The sequence below is a fragment of the Heliangelus exortis genome, chromosome 2 (assembly GCF_036169615.1).
Source record: "Heliangelus exortis chromosome 2, bHelExo1.hap1, whole genome shotgun sequence".
Lineage (NCBI taxonomy): Eukaryota > Metazoa > Chordata > Aves > Apodiformes > Trochilidae > Heliangelus > Heliangelus exortis.
The window spans coordinates 57521019-57541650 of NC_092423.1; the positions used below are offsets into that span (position 1 = coordinate 57521019).

Below are 20632 nucleotides of genomic sequence, written 5' to 3' on the forward strand. Positions count from 1 at the left end.
TAAAGAAGAGATAGGAAAGACATCACCACCCTTGGATCCAGCAATGATCTTGGTAGGAAGTTCAGGTCATTGGATGGTGGGCACGCATCCAGCATTTGGAGTGTGCCTCTTTTATGCCTCTTTTTCAGGGGGGTGGAGGCTTTGGCATATCTTGCACAGCCAGGTGTTCACTTGGGCCCCTCCAGATGGGATGACACAGCAATAACCCTTATTTCTGGGCTTGCACCCTCTTCAGTGGCTTTACCCAGGGCACACACAAGATGTCACTCTGCCTCTGCAGAGCACAGCTTGCCTGCCCCTGTCCCTTATGGAATAAGGACAGTGTCCTGCCTGTCAGGGTGGCCATCAGACAGAGCTCCCCTTGCAAGGAGAGTGTTCAGCTTATCGGGATAGACACCAAAGGAGGGGCTGCTCTTGTGAGAATAGGGCCCTGTTTATCAGGGTGGTTACCCAAATGAGGGTCTCTCCTTGAGAGAAGAGAGTCCAGGTGGCTTTTGAATGAGACCTCCATCCATGTCCATTTTGTCAGGGTGGCTGTTTTGAGACAAATATTCTTTTTGGGATTCTACAGCCAGTCAAAGTAATACAACTTTTCATTGTGTTCTCTTTGACAATTAACCTGATTACTTTTGGAATTAGTACTTTATACAAACATAGAGCTCTGTTCAAGCTTTTAGTTACTTTTGAATAGTTGCAAATCTAACGATTACAGTCATGGTTCTATTAATTAGTGCACTAATCTTGACAGAAGTGCTTCTTAAACAAACCGTGATACAAGTTAATAATACCTAGCAAGGAAATAGCCACTCAGTTCAAGAATTAAACTAGTTCTGTTCTTTCACCTAGTAAAAGAACAATTTAATGACGTTGTTACTGAGAAGGACTAGAATCATGAGTGATTATGTTTACATTGGTAGAAAAAGGAGGGAAGCAACCTCAAAACTTAAGGGCTTTGGAACATAGGAGGCATCCTGTTATATAAAAAAACCAATGAGGTTTAAAGATTGCTTGTCACTTCTATTTTGTTTTTTAATATTACGTGGTTAAATATATCAAGAACATGATGTAAAAACCATCCTTCCCCCATCTTCCAGGAGACAGAGTTGCTGACTCTGCTGCAGCTGGGATCTGATGCTCCTGACTTGGTTGACTAACTTGGTTTTGCTTTGTTACAAAAACATACAGATAAGAACTTCCTCTGTCATGTATCTTTGTGTCCCCACTCCTTCTACTTGCCCCCCAGTTGCTTTACCCCTCTAATAAGCTGTAGTCATGAGAAAGGTGTGGTGTTCAGTTTGAGGCAGTGGAGATGGATTCCGGTTTTCGGGTTCCGGTTTCAGCAGCAGCACTGCTGCACGCAGGTAAGGACCTCCTGGTTAGTTCTTTGGGAGAATCACATCCTTGTGGGGACAGCAGCTTTTGTGGAGCTCCTGAAGGTTTCACTTCCCTGTTCTGTGCTCCACACCGAGGGATCTCCACTTTCTGCTTGACTCTGCAGACCTCAGGGTTGCTCTGCTGGGTTCACCTCCATGCTTGATTGCTGTGTCTCTCCAGAGCTGTTCTCTCAAAGGCCTGCAGCAGCACAGTGTCAGGGAGTGTGAGGCTTCCGAGACCATTATTAGTACCCTGTGCACTGAACACATCTGATGATTTCAGGAACTGGTGGAAAAACCCAGAAGGTAGTGGGAGGCCTTCCTTCCCTTGCCCTTCCAGCACTTCTGACAGTGTCAGCAGCAATATTCACTTCCCTTCAGAATAGTCAGGATTCTAGCACAATGTGAGCTGCTAAAGCTCTTGCAGAAATCAAACCTCTTTCTTATGTCTCTTTCCCTGGCACCTCATCCCATCATTTCAAAAAGTAAATTCGACACAAATTACTTCAGACCAAAAGCATTCATCTTTTACATACAGGTCAAGGCTTCTTTACAATAATAGAAATAAAACATTGCTAGCCTGTCTAACTTGTGGCCCAAAAATCTGAAATACAAGAGAAAATTTATTGTACTTCTTTTACAAAAACATTCTATGAAGTTTGGGCACTCAGTTTTCTGCTGGCAAGCTTTTTCTGCTGAAGCAAAGCTCTGTTCCCTCCCATCCTTTTATTAATTTTCAAATGTAATGTATCCTAAGTTATTTAGAACTAGAGAAGAAAATATACTGAATAGGCTCTTTATTTGTGAGTCTGCATAAAATGCATCTATTAAAAAAGAAGTTCCCAACAAACAATCACTTTAGACTGAATCTTTCTAGGTTTGTATGCCTGAAGGTATTCTGGAATAAAATCCTCCATTTCATCTTTACTCAGTGACATCCTTGAAGTCTGCAGAAGCTTTCATATAGTTTGAATTTGTATTGCAGCCTTTGTGGCACCCTTTACAGTTTTAGCACAACTGCTTTAGCTGCCTTCCAGAGATCCAAAATACATGCTTGATCTCTCTTGCTGCATGCTCTTAATTCCTGTTAGCAGTGTGGGGCTGGACAAATGGCTCCCTCTGGAGTTGGTCAGTGCTGCTCCAGCCTCAGAGAAATTGTTGAGAAGTGAGGTAAGGTGCCTGCCGAGGCAGAGCATGTAGAACTCTTGAACAGTTGTCACGATTTAGCAGTTTGGGCGGGCCACAAACCTAATGACAGAATTCCTCTCTATTGCCCTGCACACAAAGGGAAGATAAAAGGGGAATAAAGACTGGAGCCCTTAAGTTGGAAATTGAAAACAATTGGATACAGATTTTACTAACACAAGGGAAAGGTAATAACATAAAGGGTAAGATAACAAAGAATACAAATATATACAAATATAGATATTCAACCCGATAGCATTTGGTGAGCTGGCGGGAAGAAACGGGCAGCAGGAGGTGAGAGGAAAAGAGGGAGGAGCTGCTGGCTTTGTGATCTTTTTATTATAGAGTATGGCAGGAAAGGAGAGGGAATAGATCCCTCCCTTTGTGTTCTGAAAAGCCCTCCATTAGTTCCTCCTGTTCAAATGGTGACAACAGTTTAAGTCATGTTTGGATTCCCAGTTGCCTTTGCAGTATTTAAAAACAAGCTTACTTACACAGAAGGATGTGACTTGGGGTATGTACGTTTACTTTCAACATTTCCCATCTTGGATATCCAGTGCCAATCCCAGTTTCCCAGAAGGGTTTCCCAGAAGGAAACCCTTCTTCTCTTTCTTCCTTTTAATAATTTTTAATAAGCTAAACAATTGGGTTAGCAATAGGAGAACTCCATTTTTTTTGTTAAGCTATATGGCTTTTTATTAGGAACAAATGTGATCATTAATTTTTGTTTGGCTTATGCAGTTTTAAAAATGTGGCATTCAGGTTTCATGTTTTCTGGCCTGTTTCACTGCTGAAGATTGGTGTTATGGATGTTTGCTGTTTTCTCTAAGTAGACTATTTTGGAGCTGCAAATCAGAGCTAAAAGTTTTCTGAAGCCAGGATGTTGCAGCTGAATCTGCTTTCTCTTCCAGACATTCCCATGAAAATGGCTTGTGGGATGTAATGGCTTAAAAGGTTGCAGGAGAGACAACCTTCTGTACTCTCTTCCATGTGTCCTAAAACCAAATGCAGTGTTCAAAATACTTACAGGCTGTTTCATTGTGCATCTTACTCCTGAAGAGAATACTAGCTTGTCAGCTATTAAATTATTTTATTCTGCTTTTATTTCCTCAGCCATTTAATGAACTGTCACAATTTTTTAACATATATGGTGTATACAGTGTATAGTAGTGACAAGTTTAATACGTGAAGAAATGCCTGAAAATGTGGCAATCTAAAAAAAAAATCAGATTTTTGAATTTGGCATTACCTGTGTCTTGGTCTAGCACTTGGCCACAGTGTGGAGAAATTGTGGTCAACCTCCACTGATTCTTGAACAGTCCAGACTAATTCTTCTCTTTTTGCTTCCCGTTGCCTGGTATAGAAAGAACCAAAAAAAGAGGCATCTTTTAAAGTAGATAAAGGTCAATAAATTATACAAATTTTTCTGTTATTGAAAATAACTTACGATTTTTTGAGTTAATTGACTGAGCACAATTAGCACAAAATTTGTGACCGTGACAGTATGTAATTATATTAGGGCAGTACATACCTCCTGTTGTTATTTGTGCTGTCAAACCACTACAGAATGTCTTCGTGGAAATCACTGTCTGATGTCTGATTCTCTTAGTGTCTTTCAGCTTGCAGGGTATTTTTGGGTTTGTGATGTAAGCTAGAAAACATGCAGAGTCATAACATTGATGTGAGAAAATCTACACTGCAAAAGGGAAGCAAGTACTGCCATGTCTGTCTTTTGGTGTAGGTTTTGTGCTAAGTACCAGCCCATGTTTTGCAGACTGCTGCTCTGCACCCCTGCTAATGTGCTACTGTTAGTTATTTTGTGGATGGTTGCAACTCATTTAAGACAGACTGGTTGAATAGGAAGAGGGGGCTCCACATCTCATATTTTTTTTACAAGACCCCTTTTTTGGTAGTTTTTGCTCTTTCAGATGAAGGAAGAAATGTGTAATGACCAAGAAGTGACTAATGTTAAACAGAGTATGCAAAGAGTCCAGTGGAAAATTGGGAGACTTAAGATTGACAGAGACAGGTTTTGAGCAAAAGTAAATAAGATGCTGAAAACTTTGGATTTGAGTAGCATTAGTCCTGGATAAGGATGGTTAAGCCTACCTGGCCAGTCTTATTGTTCTGGAAATTACTAAGCCTCTAGCACAGTTCCTCAAAGAGAAACTACAGAAAGATTTTGGGTTTTTTTTTCTTTTGAATTCACTTTACAAGCTCTTTCTACATCTGAAAAATTTCAGAAGTATTCTATAAAAATTATGGCGTCTTGACTGACAGCAGATACAGTGTACCAATAGAGGTTTTTTTTCCTCTAGTTGCTGTCACTTCAGAATTAGTACACAATATACAAGGAGCCTGAATGAAACAAATGTTCCTTGAGAAACATGAATGCTGTTTTCCTGCATGCCATTTATTTATTTAGCAAATGAAGATTTTTACAGTGTATTTATAAAATCTGCTATCACTGGTAGAGAACAGCAGTGCTGTAGGGCATTTTTAGATTACCGTATTAAAAAACAGCATTTAGAAATCTGCCCCTATGTAGTATCTGATCAGAAGTGATGGTGTCTTTTTTAGAATTAATTCCAACAGCAGAATAAGTAAGTGCTCTTTCAGGCTTTAAGAGGAGTTGAAAAATACCATCTTTTCCTCTTTGTGGTGAATTGTGATTTACACAGACTTCACACTGACTATTACTACATTAGCAGCTCCTTGTGACGAGCTCATCTGTAAGGAAGACACTTGCTTTTAGGAGGTTTATTGTCACTGGATACTGCAGCACTGATTTATGTTACTGAGAAGTGCTATTTTTTCAAGTCTGCCTCAGGCTCTGGCAATAGGAGCTATTTTAGCGCAGCTCCTGCCTCCTGGAGCCACTTGGCATCTCAAGTTGTTGCACAACCAAATGCCATTTGTTTATTTCTGCCTCCCCAAATTTCTCTGTGGCATTGTTCACTTCTAACCTGCTCACTCGTTTTTGCTAAGAGAAATTGTGCTGTCCTACTAGACTGTATCCTCCACATCAACAAGGTTAGCATTTCTTGTCTTCTACAGCTTAGCTTCAGGCTATTTTAGGAAATGTGTCCATTTATTTATTCCTAAATTCTGCTTTGCCACGTAGAGTGGAGAAGCCATGTGCTGTGGAGAAGAGCTTTGCTTGTGTGGCTTTGCAGAAGTCAGGCAGATACAGCATGAAGTGTTGGTCTTTATGAGATAGGTTGGGAAATTTTTGCTGTGTGTAGCCTCCTTGTGCTGTTCTTTCCAGTATCAGGCAGTGTTGCTGGTGGGCCCTGACTACCTCTTGCAGCGAAGCCTTATCTGTGTTAACAGTGCACCATTTTCTTTTGCACTGTGAAGCTAAGGGCCAGGTGTACACCAGCAAGCTTTGGTCTGCCAGGTTGGCACTACAAAGGAGGAGAGCCATGGAGAGGGCTTGTTCACCATCATTGTCAGACTGCACTGGGGCTACTGCTGCACAATGTGGCTCTCCGGGAGACTCACAGTGATCCCACAGGCATGCTGAGTCCTGCAGGGAAGAAATACTGAGAAGAGAGGGTTGCCTCCCTTGGTCTATTAGTAGCTTGTTAAAAATAAGCTTTACGTATCTTAGAGGAAGAGACTTGACTTTCATTCAGGCCCAGGTGTGCTCTTCCTTTTTCACTCTTCCTTCCCCACAGCCAACTGTACACTCAATTTCTTTTAGGCACCCCTTTCTGCATAGACACTGCTGTTTTCTCCTCTGGGGCAGGTAAGAGGCAACTGTCTGCCCAAGATAGGTTGGTTTCTTTCTTTTCTACCCTGGAAATTAGAATAAATAAATGAGTTACCTTTCTTCACCAAGAGAGTAGGTGAAGTGGAGAAACTGTGGACAAAACCTGTCTCTTCTACCCTGTGTGGCACCCTGAAGTGAGATGATAGCTTGAAGTATGGGAGCAGCAATGGTGTATCCGTGTGATTGGTCACTCATAGCCCTACATGCACCATTGTGTTATTGAGAGTGGCATCTTCATAGGCAGTGAGGACAAAGCAATTGTGCAGCCCAAAAAAGGGAGGGAGCTCTTGTACCTGAGTGTAAGGAAATGAGGATGTGTCAGAAGCCATATTAATACTATAAATTTCGTTCAGCCCCTCTCCCTGCCTTCTGATGCACAGGCCTGTGATGTGCTAGTGAGGGCTGGGACAGCTGTATTAACCCCTGAGATACCTCGCAGACACTCAGTGGTTTTCTCAGCACACTGAAACTTTCAGGCTGTGTGTGCAAAGGGGTGCTGGTTGAGATGGGGGAGAGCTGGCAACAGTTGTACCTTTTCCTCTTCCTAGGGTGGGCACTGAAGGAGTGAGACGTACTTACTTGGGGTGGGCACTGGGGGCCTTCAGGGATGCTTTCAGACATGACACTGACAAGGTGGGGGTCCTGGGCCAATACACAGCTCTCCTCCTCATAACTGAGCTTCACCCTTAGGACACAACAAAGTAGAGTAGAGTAGAGTAGAGTAGAGTAGAGTAGAGTAGAGTAGAGTAGAGTAGAGTAGAGTAGAGTAGAACAGAACAGAACAGAACAGAACAGAACAGAACAGAATGGTTAGGCTTGGAAGGGACCTTAAAGATCATCGAGGTCCAGCTCCCTTCCATGGGCAGGGGCACCTCTCACTGGACAAGGTTGCACAAGTCTTTATCCAGCCTGGCCTTAAACACTTCCAGGGATGGGGCATCAACAACCTTCCTAAGCAACCTATTCCAGTGTCTTACTACCCTCATGGTGAAGAATTGTTTCCTAATATCTAACCTAAATCTGCCCTCTTTATTGTCCTGTCACTATCCTCTCTGGTGAAAAGCCTCACCCTAGCTTTCTTGTAGACCCCCTTCATATACTGGAAGGCCGCTATAAGTCTTCTTCAGGCTGAATAGCCCCAACTCTCTCAGCCTGTCTTCAAAGCAGACGTGCTTCAGCCCTTTGATCATCTTTGTGGCCCTTCTCTGGACCCTGACCAGCAGGTCTATCCCTTTCCTGTGCTGGGGACTCCAAAGTATTACAGGTGTGGTCTCACAAGAGCAAAGTAGAGGACAGAATCACTTCCCTTGCCCTGCTGGCCATACTTCTTTTCATGCAGTTGACCACCTGGGCTGCAATGGCACACTGGTGGCTCATGTTGAGCTTCTCATCTACTATCAACTCCAAGTCCTTTTCCTCAGGGCTGCTCTCTCTCCATTCTCTCCCAGGCTTGTATTTATGCCTGGATTTATACTGACCCAGCTGCAGGACCTTGCACATGACCATATTGAACTTCTCATTAGGTTGGCATGGGCCCACCTCTCCAGCCTGTCAGTGTCCTTCTGGATGGCCTGCATTCCCTCAGACATACCACACAGCTTGGTATTGTCACCAGACTTGCTGAGGATACACTCTATCCTCCTGTCCATGTCTCCAACAAAGATGTTAAACAGCACTGGTTCCATTACTGACCCCTTAGGAACACCACTCATCACTTGCCTCCACTTGGACACTGAGCCACTGACCACAGCTCTTTGGGTACAGCCATCCAACCAATTACTTACCCACTGACTGGTCCATCTGTTAAATCCGTGTCTTGTCAGTTTGGAGACCAAGATGTCATGTAGGACACATAGGCATTTGTGATGGGTTGACCTTAGGCTGGATGCCAGGTGCCCACCAAGCTGCTCTGTCACTCCCCTTCTTAGCTGGACAGTGGGAGAAAAAGCTTGTGGGTTGAGACAAGGAGCAGGAGATCACTCACCAGTTACGGTCATGGGCAAAACAGGCTCAAATTGGGAAATTAATGTAATTATTTCCTATCAAAATCAGAGTGGAGTAATGAGAAATAAAAACAAAGCTTAAACCATCTTCCCTCCACTCCTCCTTTCTTCCCAGATTCAACTTTGCTCTTATTTTGTGTGCTTCCTCATGCTCTTTCACAGCTCCAGCGTGGGGTCCCTCCCACAAGAGAGTCCATTAACCTCTCCAGCATGGGTCCTTTCCCCAGGGTGCAGTTCTTCAGGAGCTTTTGGAACTTTCACCAAGTTACCTAGTTGGTATTGCAGGCTGTTCCACTCACAGGTGGCTTCCTGCCAAACCCCAGAATTGCTCTGGGAAACTCAGCACAGCTTGTGACACAGCTAGAGATGTGCTTCTAGTGCTCAGCTCCCAGGATACTGCTGAACTGCATGTGTCCATAAGGTTTCCCCCAGTGATTATTCTTTCTTTGTGGGATTAAAGTCTTTGTAAGCTGTACATTCAGACAGTATGTACTTTTTCCTTAACATCTACACTGTATCAACGGGTCACTTTTAAAATCCAGCTAACTTTCTCTCTGGAGAATATGTGACTAACATCCTTTGCACATTTCTAATCAGGTATTTTTTGGCATACCTGAATTACCTTTTTGTCAACAGCAAGCAGGTAGTTTGATCTGACAAATTTAGGATGTGCTTTTAGTGAGGGTCCCCAACCACACCAGAACAGATTCACAATTAAATTGTGAACAGTTGCCCAGCAAACACTGCTACACTTAAAATCAGAGAACAAATGGCTGCCTGCAACCCTAGTGCCAGTTTTATTATCTTCAGAGTTTATGACTCTTCCTGATTTTAAAATCTCAAACAGTCCCTGCCACTGCCTACATCTGCAAATGTCCCATAAGTGTGAAGAGCAGGTGGTGCAGGCACTAAGAACAAATGACAGTGTAAGTTCAGCAATTGTTTTCCTTCTCTGATTATTTGTGTATTTACTTTTTAAAAATGTCCCTAGGTGGGGAAAATCTGCTCGCTCAGCCCCATGCCCTTGCTCGCACTTCCACACAGAGACTTTCTTTGGAAATTCTGTAGGATTGTAGACCCTTTTTAAGCTTTCAGTTCCGTGACGTGTGTTACAGCAAGGCTTGTGTTTCCACAGTGTGATGGGGCAGTAGAAGTGGATGCTCTTGGCCACTCTTCCTGTATGGGGAGAGAGTGGGCTACAGCATTTGGCTTGCAATAGCATGGTGTACTGGTGTCCCAAACACAAACTGTGTGAGCTCTCAGTCTGAATGTTGGAGAAAAATTAAGATGGAGTCTTACCTGGCTGCATGGGTCTGGCTGCTTTTGATGGCATCAGTGCTGGCAAAACATAATTTCCCATAATTATGACGAATCATACACAATGCTTGTACTGTGAACTACAAAGCTTTTGTCCATTACTGCTTATTCAGCTGCTTAAATACCTCTCCCATTAAAGTTCATGAAGCTTGGAAATAGCCTTCAGTCTGGTTGTTCACATTTTGTTGAGGGCACTGAAAAAAATTTGGTCTGTTTGAAGAACTTGCTTCTATTCCCCAAAGTTTCTCCTGATGTGAAGGAAGCAGGAGATGGATTACAGGACAGGGGATGGCTTAGCAGTACAGCATGAAAGTGATGTCTATTAAAAGTCTGAGCACTGCTATTGATTTGTGTCCTTGATAAAAATCCCTAGTGACCATCCTTCCAGTTACAGCTGCAGGCATGTAGTTTTCCCTCCTTCTGTATTACTGGACAATCTGTTCTTCTGTTGTGTTTTTTTGTTGTTGTTGTTGTTGTTTTTTGTTTGGTTGTTTGTTTTTGTTTGGTTTTGCATTTTCTGCAATAAGTAATGATTTTTTTTTTACTATCAGAAGTTTTTCAGCATATGCTAAAAAAAGTGCATGCATGAGAAAACAGTCTATGTGTGACTTCACCTTGTGTGAAGAAAATATTGCATGCACAAGAAGTAACTGTGGATATGAATTGCCTTAGTTTTACATGTACTGTATTGATTTGATTTTTGGTCAGTGCTATCAGCATGTGGCAGTCATGTTTACAAAACACTGCTGAGTCAAATATCTTAGATTAATATTTTAAAATGTTGAGTACTTTCATAGCCACAGACCTTTGGAAATGCAGTTGCTGAGAGAAGAGTGCTGCAGTTTGTGGGGTAGAAAATTTGATACTCCTTTCCAAGTACAGTGCTGCACATCTTCATTAGGAATGCTTTCTGCCCTCATTGAAGGGAGTCCCAACCTATTGTTGAGTATAAACTGTTGCTGAAGTAGGTGGGATCCTCTGGCAGGGCAGGTTTAATCTCAAGCCAAATTCTTTTCCTTCTTTTCTGTCCTTTAGTGTCAACATGGTGCTGATGTGGACCAGTGGAGACACGTTCAAGACTGGTTACTTCATCTTGAATAAGGCCCCTTTCCAGTTCTCCATCTGTGGACTCCTGCAGGTTTTTGTGGACATTGCTATCCTATTGCAGGTTTACTTTTACAGGTACTACCCTCAGAAGCCCGTGTCTCACACTGGACATCCAGCCAGCACCAAGGCTCTGTGAGGCACTTAGGTGGACAGGTTGTAGGTCAATGGTGCTGCAGAGTTGGCCATGGCAGCTCCTCTTACCCTTGTAAATAATCCCATGTTGCCGAGTTGAAAGCAGATATGAGAACAAGGATTGAAAATCTGGCAGCACTTTCAGCTCAGGAGGTTTTATTTTAAATAACTTGCTCTGTTTTCAGACATAACTGTACAGAATGGTTTCTTGGTGGGGGGAGGGGCACTGTTTTTTTGCATATGTACCTATGAGCCTTATCAATTCACAAAGTTTGTATATTTAATCACAAGGGCTGGATGGCTTGTGGTTTTAATGCTATTTAAGAATGTTACACCACAGAAATAGTAGAATATTTTGTCTGAAACTTCTGCCTATTTATATAATATGAAATCTGTACATTGGCAGGAATTTGTGATGTATTCTAGAATTCACTGTCTTCACAATGTAGGAGGAAGTATTGAAGAGCAAATGCAGGAACTTTCTCTTTTCTTTAAGAAGGGTGTCTGGTGAGGAGAGGTCAGGGCAGGAGGCCTTACAGAGAGGTGAGCAGCCAGAAACTAACCAGTGTAAATGGCAGATGTTCACCCCTGCTGTGAGTGTGGCAGGCAGAGACATGATGAAGGAGATGGTAAAGGAGGTGTGAGTATGAATGATGCTGGAGCCATGCTTAGAGCAGGCACAGCCTGTCATGTGGTTAGCCAAAAGGAGGAGCTGAGAGGAGACTACAGGTAACCTAGGCAATGGTGCTTTGAAATAATGGGGTTTGGGAACAGCCTACCTTGCACTTAGGTGGCAGCATTGCTCCTGCCACTGTGCACAAGCCAGAGCTGGGCTGTAGCACAAACCAAGGACCCAGCAGATGCATGTTGCCAGTATTGCCAGGCAAGTATTTTTAGATGGTGATTTAGGCACAATAGAAGCAACTCCACTTCCATTGCCTCAGAAGGGGAAGTGAAAAAGTGTGAGACAGAGAAAAGCCCTGTCTTATGGAGTGGGGCTAGAATCTGTCAGCTTGATTAGTTGAGGCTGAGATTCATGTTCATTTTGTTTAATGCCACAGAAGAGCAAACAGTTTCTGTTTTGGGATGTTTCTTGCGTTGACCCAACAAGGAAGGCATCCACTTTTTTCTGTTGCTTAAGATCTTCTAGGCTGCTAGAAGAATCAGCATTCCCACTCAGAGGGAGTGAGAAAGCTGAAAGTTTATTTATAAGTGCAGATGTTGTCTATAATGGCTGTTTGCCAGTGAAGGTCACTGTGCCCTGTCTGAGAAGTGCACATGTCTAGCAGCTGCAGGTGGTGTGGACCCATATGGGGCTGTGAGCAAACCTCTGGGCTTCTGCCAGTTGCTGTCATGAAACTGCCCTGCTTGGTATGAGGCAGCCATAGCAGGACATTTTGTCCCAGGAATTGCCATGCTTGTGCTGCTCTCCTCTTTATGAGTGCTTCTTTCCTCCTGCTGGGTGAATCCCATCTGACCATAGGCAAGGTGTTCAGAACTGGGACAGATTTTTGACAATCTTTTTTTCTTCCAAGATTAACCCAAGAGCTTGTGTTTTCTTACCAATGGCAGGTAGTCTGAGGTTTAGTAGCTTCAGAGTATAAATCAGATACTTCCCCTGCCTGTTCTATTTGGGAACCTCACAGTTCTTCCTGACTGTTTTCGTAAGTAGCAATCTCTGGAGGCTGCAGCAGTGTTTGAGTGACACTGGGTTGGGAACATCCATCATAAGAGTGGGCTGTTCTGTGCTGCTTTACAGACTTATGTCCCTCTCACTCCCCAGGTAGCCCCAGGCTGACATGGGAGCTCCCACTGCATGTTTCATTTGGTTTTGGAGCATGCATGTTGTTGGTGGAGGCCCAAACCTGCAGGCAGAAGTCATGCTCTGGGGCCAAGTTGTCCTGCCTTTTGGTGGGGGCACTGCTGGAGGTGAAGGGGCATCCTCAGGAGTCACTCCTTCCCCAGCAGATCCAGCCAGGTCTGTGTGAGTAATGCAGAGCCAAGGACAGCCACTGTTTCTGGGGGCTGGACACAGAATGCTCTGCCTGGGCACAGCTCCAAGCTCTTTGTTTGAATCCATATTCTTTTAGGCCAGAAGTGACCTTACAAAGATGATGTACCCTGCATGGCACACTATGAACATTTTGTTCCTCTTTTCTCCAGTGTTCTAGTTGTGTTACAGGAACATCTGGGCTTTTGTCTTTTTTAATTGAAAACCTGCTTAACAACTGGCTTCTCCGATATGCTGCTTTAATGAGGATTGTATTTTCTACTGTATGCAACCAAACGTTTTCTTCTGTGTTTTAAATGGCCTGAAGTTGTTTGTTTTTTTTTAAAAATTTGTAATGATCAAATTTTTGTATATGGTGGTCTTTTTCAAATATTCTAAGAAACGTCTCTTAAGAAATATACTTCTGTATGTTATAGCTTCACCTGGGAGTGCACACTTTTGGCCATGTCTTTGGCTTTGAACTAAGTTGATTACTGAAGATAAAAAAAAAAAGGTTTTTTTCTTTTGGGACTCTTCCCTGGCAGATTATTGAGTCTGCCAACAATACCCAAACCAGTTAGCTCTGTGGACCAATCTCATTCACACTAGAGCTGCAAATGTTGGAAGAGAAGCCAGTGAAACTGTATCTAAAGTAATCTTCTGTATGTGGCATTTAGCAAGATAGGACTCTTGGCCAGGATACTCTTTAATTTAATGTTGCTAGATACTTTAGGAACAAATTGTTACAGAACAACATTTTGTTCTTTAGTTTTCAGGAAGTATCTGTATCAATTATCACCTCAGAGAATAAGAAATCTATTACTTGATATGTATCTCTTTGATTGTATGGCACATTTCATGGGGTTTATTTTCTGTCAGTTGCAATGTTTTTTTAAAATAAAATTTACCTAATATATATAAATGCAGTGTTGCTTTTTTTTGTTCAGATATAAGATGTGCTTTTTAAGTCTTATAGCTTTTCTATTCTAGAGCACTGTTCGTAGGAATAATTAGCATCTTGATCTCCCTCCCTATTCATTCAGGATGGGAAAACAACAAGCCAAGATAGTCAGGATCAGCCTTGTGGCCAATGTATGGCTGCTGGGCCCTGCTGGGCTGCTGTTGCAGGCTGCTCAGCTTGTTCAGCATGGGGAAACTTGGCTGTTGCTGCATGCAGTGGCTGTAGAAGCTCGAAAAGGGGACCTGGTGAAGAGAGAGGGCTGGGGACACAGGAGAGAAGGTTGGGAAAGGCAGGAGAGACGTGGGAGACACTGGGCTTGTTCAGATAACAGGACTGAAGGGAGAGACTCCTGGAGGGGTGGGAGTAAATGAAAACCAGTATCTGGAAAGGCAGAGGTAGGTAAATCAGTGAAGTGTGGGTAAAGAAGGAGGAAGACAAGGGTGGAGAACAAGACCTGCCTGCTCTGTTACTGTCTGCAGGCAGTGAAGACCATAATGGGGCAATGGCCCAAGAAGTTCCCACAGCAGCTGAGCCTGCTCATTACTTGTAATGGCTGCACCATCCATCCCCAGCAGAACTTGCTGATACTCACTGGGGGCAAACTAATACAGAGACTGGCCCTAAATGAACAACAAGGAGTCCCTTTAGTAAATGGGAGCTCTCCCAGTCACCTCTGGATGCTGCAGCAGCAGCGACCAGTCTCAGGGCAGAGCTCTCCCTCATTTGTGCAGGGCAAGCAATGCTCTGTGCCACAGCTACATAGAGACAGAGGTTTAATGGTTAGATGTTTGGGTGCATTTATCTACATTTATTTACATTAAATTCAAAACATTTCATTTAAGACAAAAGGCAAAGCTCAAATTCAGCACTGAGCAGTACAGTGAAAGTTGGCCCACAGGTGCTATTTGTCAAATTTGGAAATTTGGTTGTGATCCTCAGCTTAGGTTTGAGTGCCAAGAAGGCTTCAAGGACCTGACTGACATATGTAGCTTTGTTGACTGATAGAATACTGACAGAAAAAAGACATTGATGTTTAAGTCAACAATATGCCATTAAATAAACATACTGCCTAGATACCTGTGCCAAAAGCAGTAAACTGGGGACATGGGCATGAACAAAATGTGAGGCACACCATGGAGCAGGAGCAAATCTCCCTTTAAACAGCCTTTTAAAGCAGACAGGTCCCAAGTGGATATCAGGGGCTGGAAATGCCCCAAGAGCAATCACAGCCTTAAGACTCGATACCCTCATTTTGTCCCTTCTGTGTCCCAGTTTTTGTATATTCAGCTCTTGTAGGTGCTGGCTTAGCTGTGCTGGGAGACTGAGGGGCTTTGCTCAGCCTCAGGCCAGCAGAAACATGCTGGATTTCTCTACCCATTAGCCCCTCCATCCATCAACCTCTTTCCTCTTTAGCCCCTTTCGTACTCTCTAAGGCTGCAGCTTGTAGGTGCCAGGCTCTGTGAGAGCCCAGGATACTTTGTGCCCCGTGAAGCATCTGTCGTGAGGCTGCTACAGACCGTGCCTGCTCTGGCCTTGTCAGTGTGAGACACCAGTCTCTGTCCAGCCTAGTGCTGAAAGGATGATGCCAGTGACACATTTTTCTTATCAGTAGTGCTTTCTCTTAATGGGGGCTGCAGTGTAAGAGATGGCTGTGCATATGTGATGTATGAGCAGAAGGAGTTGTGTTTGACTTTGTGCCATTCCTTTTGACTTTGTCCCTTCACCAGTTTCCGCATCCTTCGCTCTCAGAGCTTTTCAGATTGTTGTTGCCAGCTGCCAGAATTCATATGTCCAGGCCCATGTGTGCTGCCACTGAGCCTTGTAGAACAGTCAGCTTTGCTCATGTGAGTTGTGAGTCTCTGTCCAATAAATGGGAGCAATTTTTTTTCTGTGGGGTAAAACCAATGTGCTACAGTCATGATTGTGTTTCAAAGAAACAGACTTCTACCTGCTGGCACCAGCATGCATGCAGACAGCAGAGTAGCACTTATTATAGTTAGAGATAAATGGCCTCAAATCATGTGTGTGCTGTGTCAAATAAAGACCCCAATAACCATACACAACAAAAACAATTCAGCAGTGGCTGATCAAAAGTAGTAAGCATCAATTACAACAACCACTATGCTGTGTGAAATTCGCTCTTCTCTGGATATCTTTTATGTCTGGCAGTGTGTGCAATACAACTTCATCCAGCTTCCAAAAATAAAGGTTCCTGGTTTATCTTTGTTTTCTCATCTGTCATCTCAGTAGATTACATGAATTTTATTAAAAGACAGGCCTTGACTAACAGGCATAATGGGTGAGTTTTGTCGCTTTATAAAAATCTGCGTCCTGGTATTAACATGTGCCTTTTAAAAAACACAAAGACCTCACTATTGAAGGCCAGTAGCATCTTGATGGAGCACAGCAATTCTTTTTCTACACAGCTGCAGAGCTGCAGTTTGCTGTCTTGCTGGTGGCTTTTTCATGCTGTGGGGCCACAAGCAGCATTCATTCATGACTACTCGCTGGAACTGCAAGCATGAAACTCAATTCTGCAAGGATGTCTACTCCAATATGGCTCTTCTAAGAGTAAGCTAATGCTGTGGCTCATACATGGGCCTCGTCACCTTCAGGATATGTATTGTGCACCCTCTATGGCACTGGCCATGATCACTGCATTCGCACCAGAGCTGTAGCACTAACCTGCACCTGGTGTGCAGGAACTAAAGTACCATGAAAATACTGATGAATCTGTTGAGTCCCACCTGAAGACTGAGCACCTGAATGCCACCATAAAATGCAATGCTTAACACCATGCCACACTTTCCTCCCCCCCATCTCTCACTTTGCTGGTTTACATTCAGACAGCTGCAAAGCTGTATCCCTGATACAAAACCTTTATAATCCTTATTGCAAGAAATCAGGATTTAAAAAACCCAATAAAATTGAACTCTTGAGTCACAGAAATCCAGTGCTGGTATTGCTTTGTCAGGAGTCTGAGTAATCCCACCAGCACCCTCTTCACCCTGCACAAGGAGCAGATGTGCTCCCAGTGGTGAGCAGAGCCCTGGTGCATTAGAGTACATTCAGTTTGCTTGCAGTTCAATACAGATGCAAGTTTGGGAGACCCAGGTGCAGCCTGCAGGACAGGGCGCTCAGTTTTGCTCTCTCCATCTCTTGCAGCTCTCAGCAATGAGTTGTGCAGCCTGGCCCAGTGACCTCACTGTGCTGTTCAGGGCTGTCTGGCCCAGTTATGGCTGCAAAGGAGCAGTCCCAGGGCCCCTGGCATAGACCCTGGCTTGGGGCACTGGTATGCATGTCTTCACACCAGCATGGTGTGCCTTCCCCTGCACCCAGATCATCAGAGGCAATCATTCAGCAACAAAGCTTATAATTTTTATTAAAATAAAGTGTAACATTTTAATTTCCCTCCCTCCATTCCTACAAGGAATGGCTTAATACAGGAGTTTGCCAATGTAGGATTGTATTGCAACATGCGCTGAAGCAAAAAAGCCCCAAACCAGACAATTCCCATCTTCAATACATCAGTTTTTGTTCCCTTCCTGGGACAAGGATATGGAGGGCAACAGTGCATGGCTGTGATACAAATGGGGATGTAGGTACAAGAGGCAGTTGTGTTCCATCTCCCTCTGTCCCCTGATTGTATCCCACCTGAAAGACCCACACAATGTGCTGACCTAGACCACCTACACAGCTCCTCCAAGGAGAGGGTTGGAGAACTCACAATGATGGCATCAGTAAATGAACATGCAGATGCACCATATGATTACTTTTCACTTTGAATTGACTTAAGTCTTCTGAGAATTAGGAAGATGAGCCAGAACAATAATTCTAATTTTTAAATGACAGGGTTGTATTTTCTTAGAAAAAAAAAAAAAAGAAGACTAAATAAAGCTAACGTAGAGCACCACTGCTACACTGCAGTGGGCCAGAGCTCACTGAATGTGCGTCATTGACTTCACCTTGTTTGGGTTACTCCTGTTTGTACATGACTGCAGTCAGTGCAGCCACCACCACTGAGAAAGATTCTGAAGAGCCGGGAGTTGTTGCTGGTCTGACATCCTCCCCTTCTTGGGTTGCATGTAGTTGAGGTTTAATTGTCTGTTAAACACATTTTTTGATACATGAGAGATGGAAAGAGTTAACAGAAATTGGAGAAATGGCATAATTTGTAAAGTTGTTTGTTATATTCAATTGTTAGCAAAGGAAAAAAAAAAGTTAGCATTCAGTACCATAGGAGGATTGCCTGATGTTATGGGGCTAAGATACAAAGCTTAAGGTGGTAACTATGCATATTTAGTAAATAATGCATATTGCACTAGCACACAAGTCAGAGCTGGCAGCTGCCATCCCAGGCTGCACTGCCTGATCTGTAAAACAGGCAAACCCAAGCCCCTGGGAAAGCTGAAAGGATGTTGCTGTCCTCTCACCTTCACACCTTGGCTTGTCTGAGATTTCTGTTCCTTGGTGGGGCTGCTAGAATAAATCCCCTGTGCGTGAGGTGTCGCAACACGGGGAGCCCCCTTATTCAGGCCCTCCCACGTGGAGTGTCACCAAGGATGCAGCATGCTGGCTGCTCCCCCAGATGGCACAGTCTGTGCTCCACATTACATTCTCCTGGCTGGTTATGTTCAGTGGCTGCTCTTGGGGAACTGCAAAAAATACTGGTTCAATAGAAAAAAAAAAAAAAAAAACACCAACAAAAAACTATGAAAAGCAATGGAGCAGAGCTGTACTTGGTAGAGTTTCTAGGGGCACATTTTAGAGGGCCCTTAAGATCAAACATTGGTCTTTAGAGACAACCTTGTGTATTTCTGTCCTTTTATGCAGTTCAGGAAGTTCTCACAGAACTGTCTCCCCTTGTCCACTGGCACAAGCTTCTTGTGCTGCCAACATATGTCTTCTGCACTTCACTGTCAACAATTTATCTTGGCTTCCTGGTCCACAGTGGGCTGACCCTCCTGCCCAGCAGCATCCAGGGGGAATGTTACACCAGGCTGCTGTGTACTGTCACCACCTGGGATTTTGGTGCTCTCTTTTATCTGGCGCATCTGCCTGCTTGCTGCCCGTTGCTGCTGCTCCTTCAGCTCACTGTAGGAACGGGAAAAGGTGTGGAAAATGGACGTGACGGGGAAAGCCATCAGCAAAATCCCGCTCAAGATACTGCTCAGAGCTACCACCTGTCCAGGGATGCTACGAGGCACCATGTCCCCGTAGCCGACAGTTGTCATGGAGATCACGGCCCACCAGTAACTGGCGGGGATGCTTGTGAATTCTTGTTTGGCCCCCAGTTCTCTCTCAGCCAGGTACACCAGTGGTGAGAATAGGGCCATGGCAACGCAAAGGAAGAGCAGGAGGAGCCCGAACTCCCTGGTGCAGCGGCGCACGGTGAGCCCCAGCGTCTGCAGCCCCAGCGAGTGCCGCGCCAGCCTCATCACATAGAGAATGCGCAGAGCCCGCAGGAAACGCAGCACCAGGCCCACTCGTTCCAAGTATTTGTTACCGGCTCCTCCTCCGGGCTTGCCGCTGTTTTTAGTGGATACCAGATCCACAATAAGAGAGATGTAGAAAGGCAAGATGGCCAGGATGTCTATGATGTTGAGCGGGGTTTTCAGGAAAGCACACTTGTCCTCTGCCTGGATGGATCGCAGCAGGAACTCAAATGAAAACCACGCCACGCACACCGTCTCCAGCACAAAGATGTCATAGCACTTCTGTGAGCATTCACCCTGGGGAGAAGAGGAGCAGGAAAGACAGAAAAAAGGGAAGGAAAAGATTTAGCCAGGGAGCTAACCAAAGAAATGGAGGGTGGCAGTTCTTGCAGACAAGAGCCATGTGAAATCAATACAAAATGTGATGTACCAAAGTCAAGTCATTGCTGCAAGTCAAGAACAGCTGCAATGGACAACTAAACCTAGAGCTGCTAGCTATATGTTTGACTGCTAGAAAGGTTGATGATGGTCAGGGTTATTCCAAGGCTGTCAAGAATTTGGTGTGATGGTATCAGCTGTCAGCCAGACACCTCACTGCTGAAAGGCCAGTGGCTTACACCTCATTTCTAACCAAGCCTTAGCGCCCTTCAGAAAGGATTAGTATAGGATTCACACAGTTTAATAAATGGGTAATTCTTCCCTTCCAGATCAATAACAAATTACTTAAAAAGGGCTGATAAACACCCACAGCATTTCATGTGATGTCCTCAGAGTAGTCTATAATGTATTATTCACAGAATAGGGACTATTTTTTTATATTTCAGTGAATATTTATCAATACACTAACCCCCTAGTCAAAAGCTTTTATAAAGTACTGATAAATATAGGCATTTCTAAAAGAAAAAGTACCATAAAAACAAAGTGGGGGTCTGGAGAAGTCAGCATTTTTAATTACTTCACCAGTAACAACTAATGACCACCCCACCAGCCCCAAGCTTAATGTAGCAGTGGAAGAGGTGCTTTTACCTGCAGATTCACTTAAAAAAAAAAAAAAAAAAAAAAATAAAGAGAACACTGTTTCTTTAGTTTTGATACCTATAAACAAGCCAGCCTTGGTGCATTGGAACATCAATTAACAGTAATGCTGGTGATGGATGCTCTTTATTCAACAGCACAAACACTAGGGCATTCTCTATTACAGCACTGTTAGTAACTCCAGTTGCATAACAATCAACTTCTTTAAATAAAGAGATTTTTATGTGGACAATTATAGGGCTAATGCTGTTTCCTCTGTAAATGCTCAAATTAAAGTTTTAATGCTCTTTGGGCTTTGAGCTGAAGGCAAGTGTATATT

At 43.7% G+C, this 20632-nt stretch overlaps 2 protein-coding genes across 10 annotated transcripts in view; one reads left to right on the forward strand and one right to left on the reverse strand.

Annotated features, from left to right (window-relative positions):
* SLC66A2 (solute carrier family 66 member 2) overlaps positions 1 to 13804 on the forward strand; it is a 52369-nt gene extending 38565 nt beyond the window's left edge. For all 4 annotated transcript variants that reach the window (XM_071736279.1, XM_071736280.1, XM_071736281.1 and 1 more), the window contains one exon: positions 10689 to 13804. In XM_071736279.1, the coding sequence (XP_071592380.1) occupies positions 10689 to 10896 (208 nt within the window). In that variant the 3' untranslated portion in view covers positions 10897 to 13804. The remainder of the gene's footprint in view (positions 1 to 10688) is intronic.
* A 3369-nt stretch (positions 13805 to 17173) lies between these two features.
* Positions 17174 to 20632, reverse strand: part of KCNG2 (potassium voltage-gated channel modifier subfamily G member 2) — a 58365-nt gene continuing 54906 nt past the window's right edge. For all 6 annotated transcript variants that reach the window (XM_071736278.1, XM_071736274.1, XM_071736276.1 and 3 more), the window contains one exon: positions 17174 to 19575. In XM_071736278.1, coding sequence (XP_071592379.1) covers positions 18763 to 19575 — 813 coding nt within the window. In that variant the 3' untranslated portion in view covers positions 17174 to 18762. The remainder of the gene's footprint in view (positions 19576 to 20632) is intronic.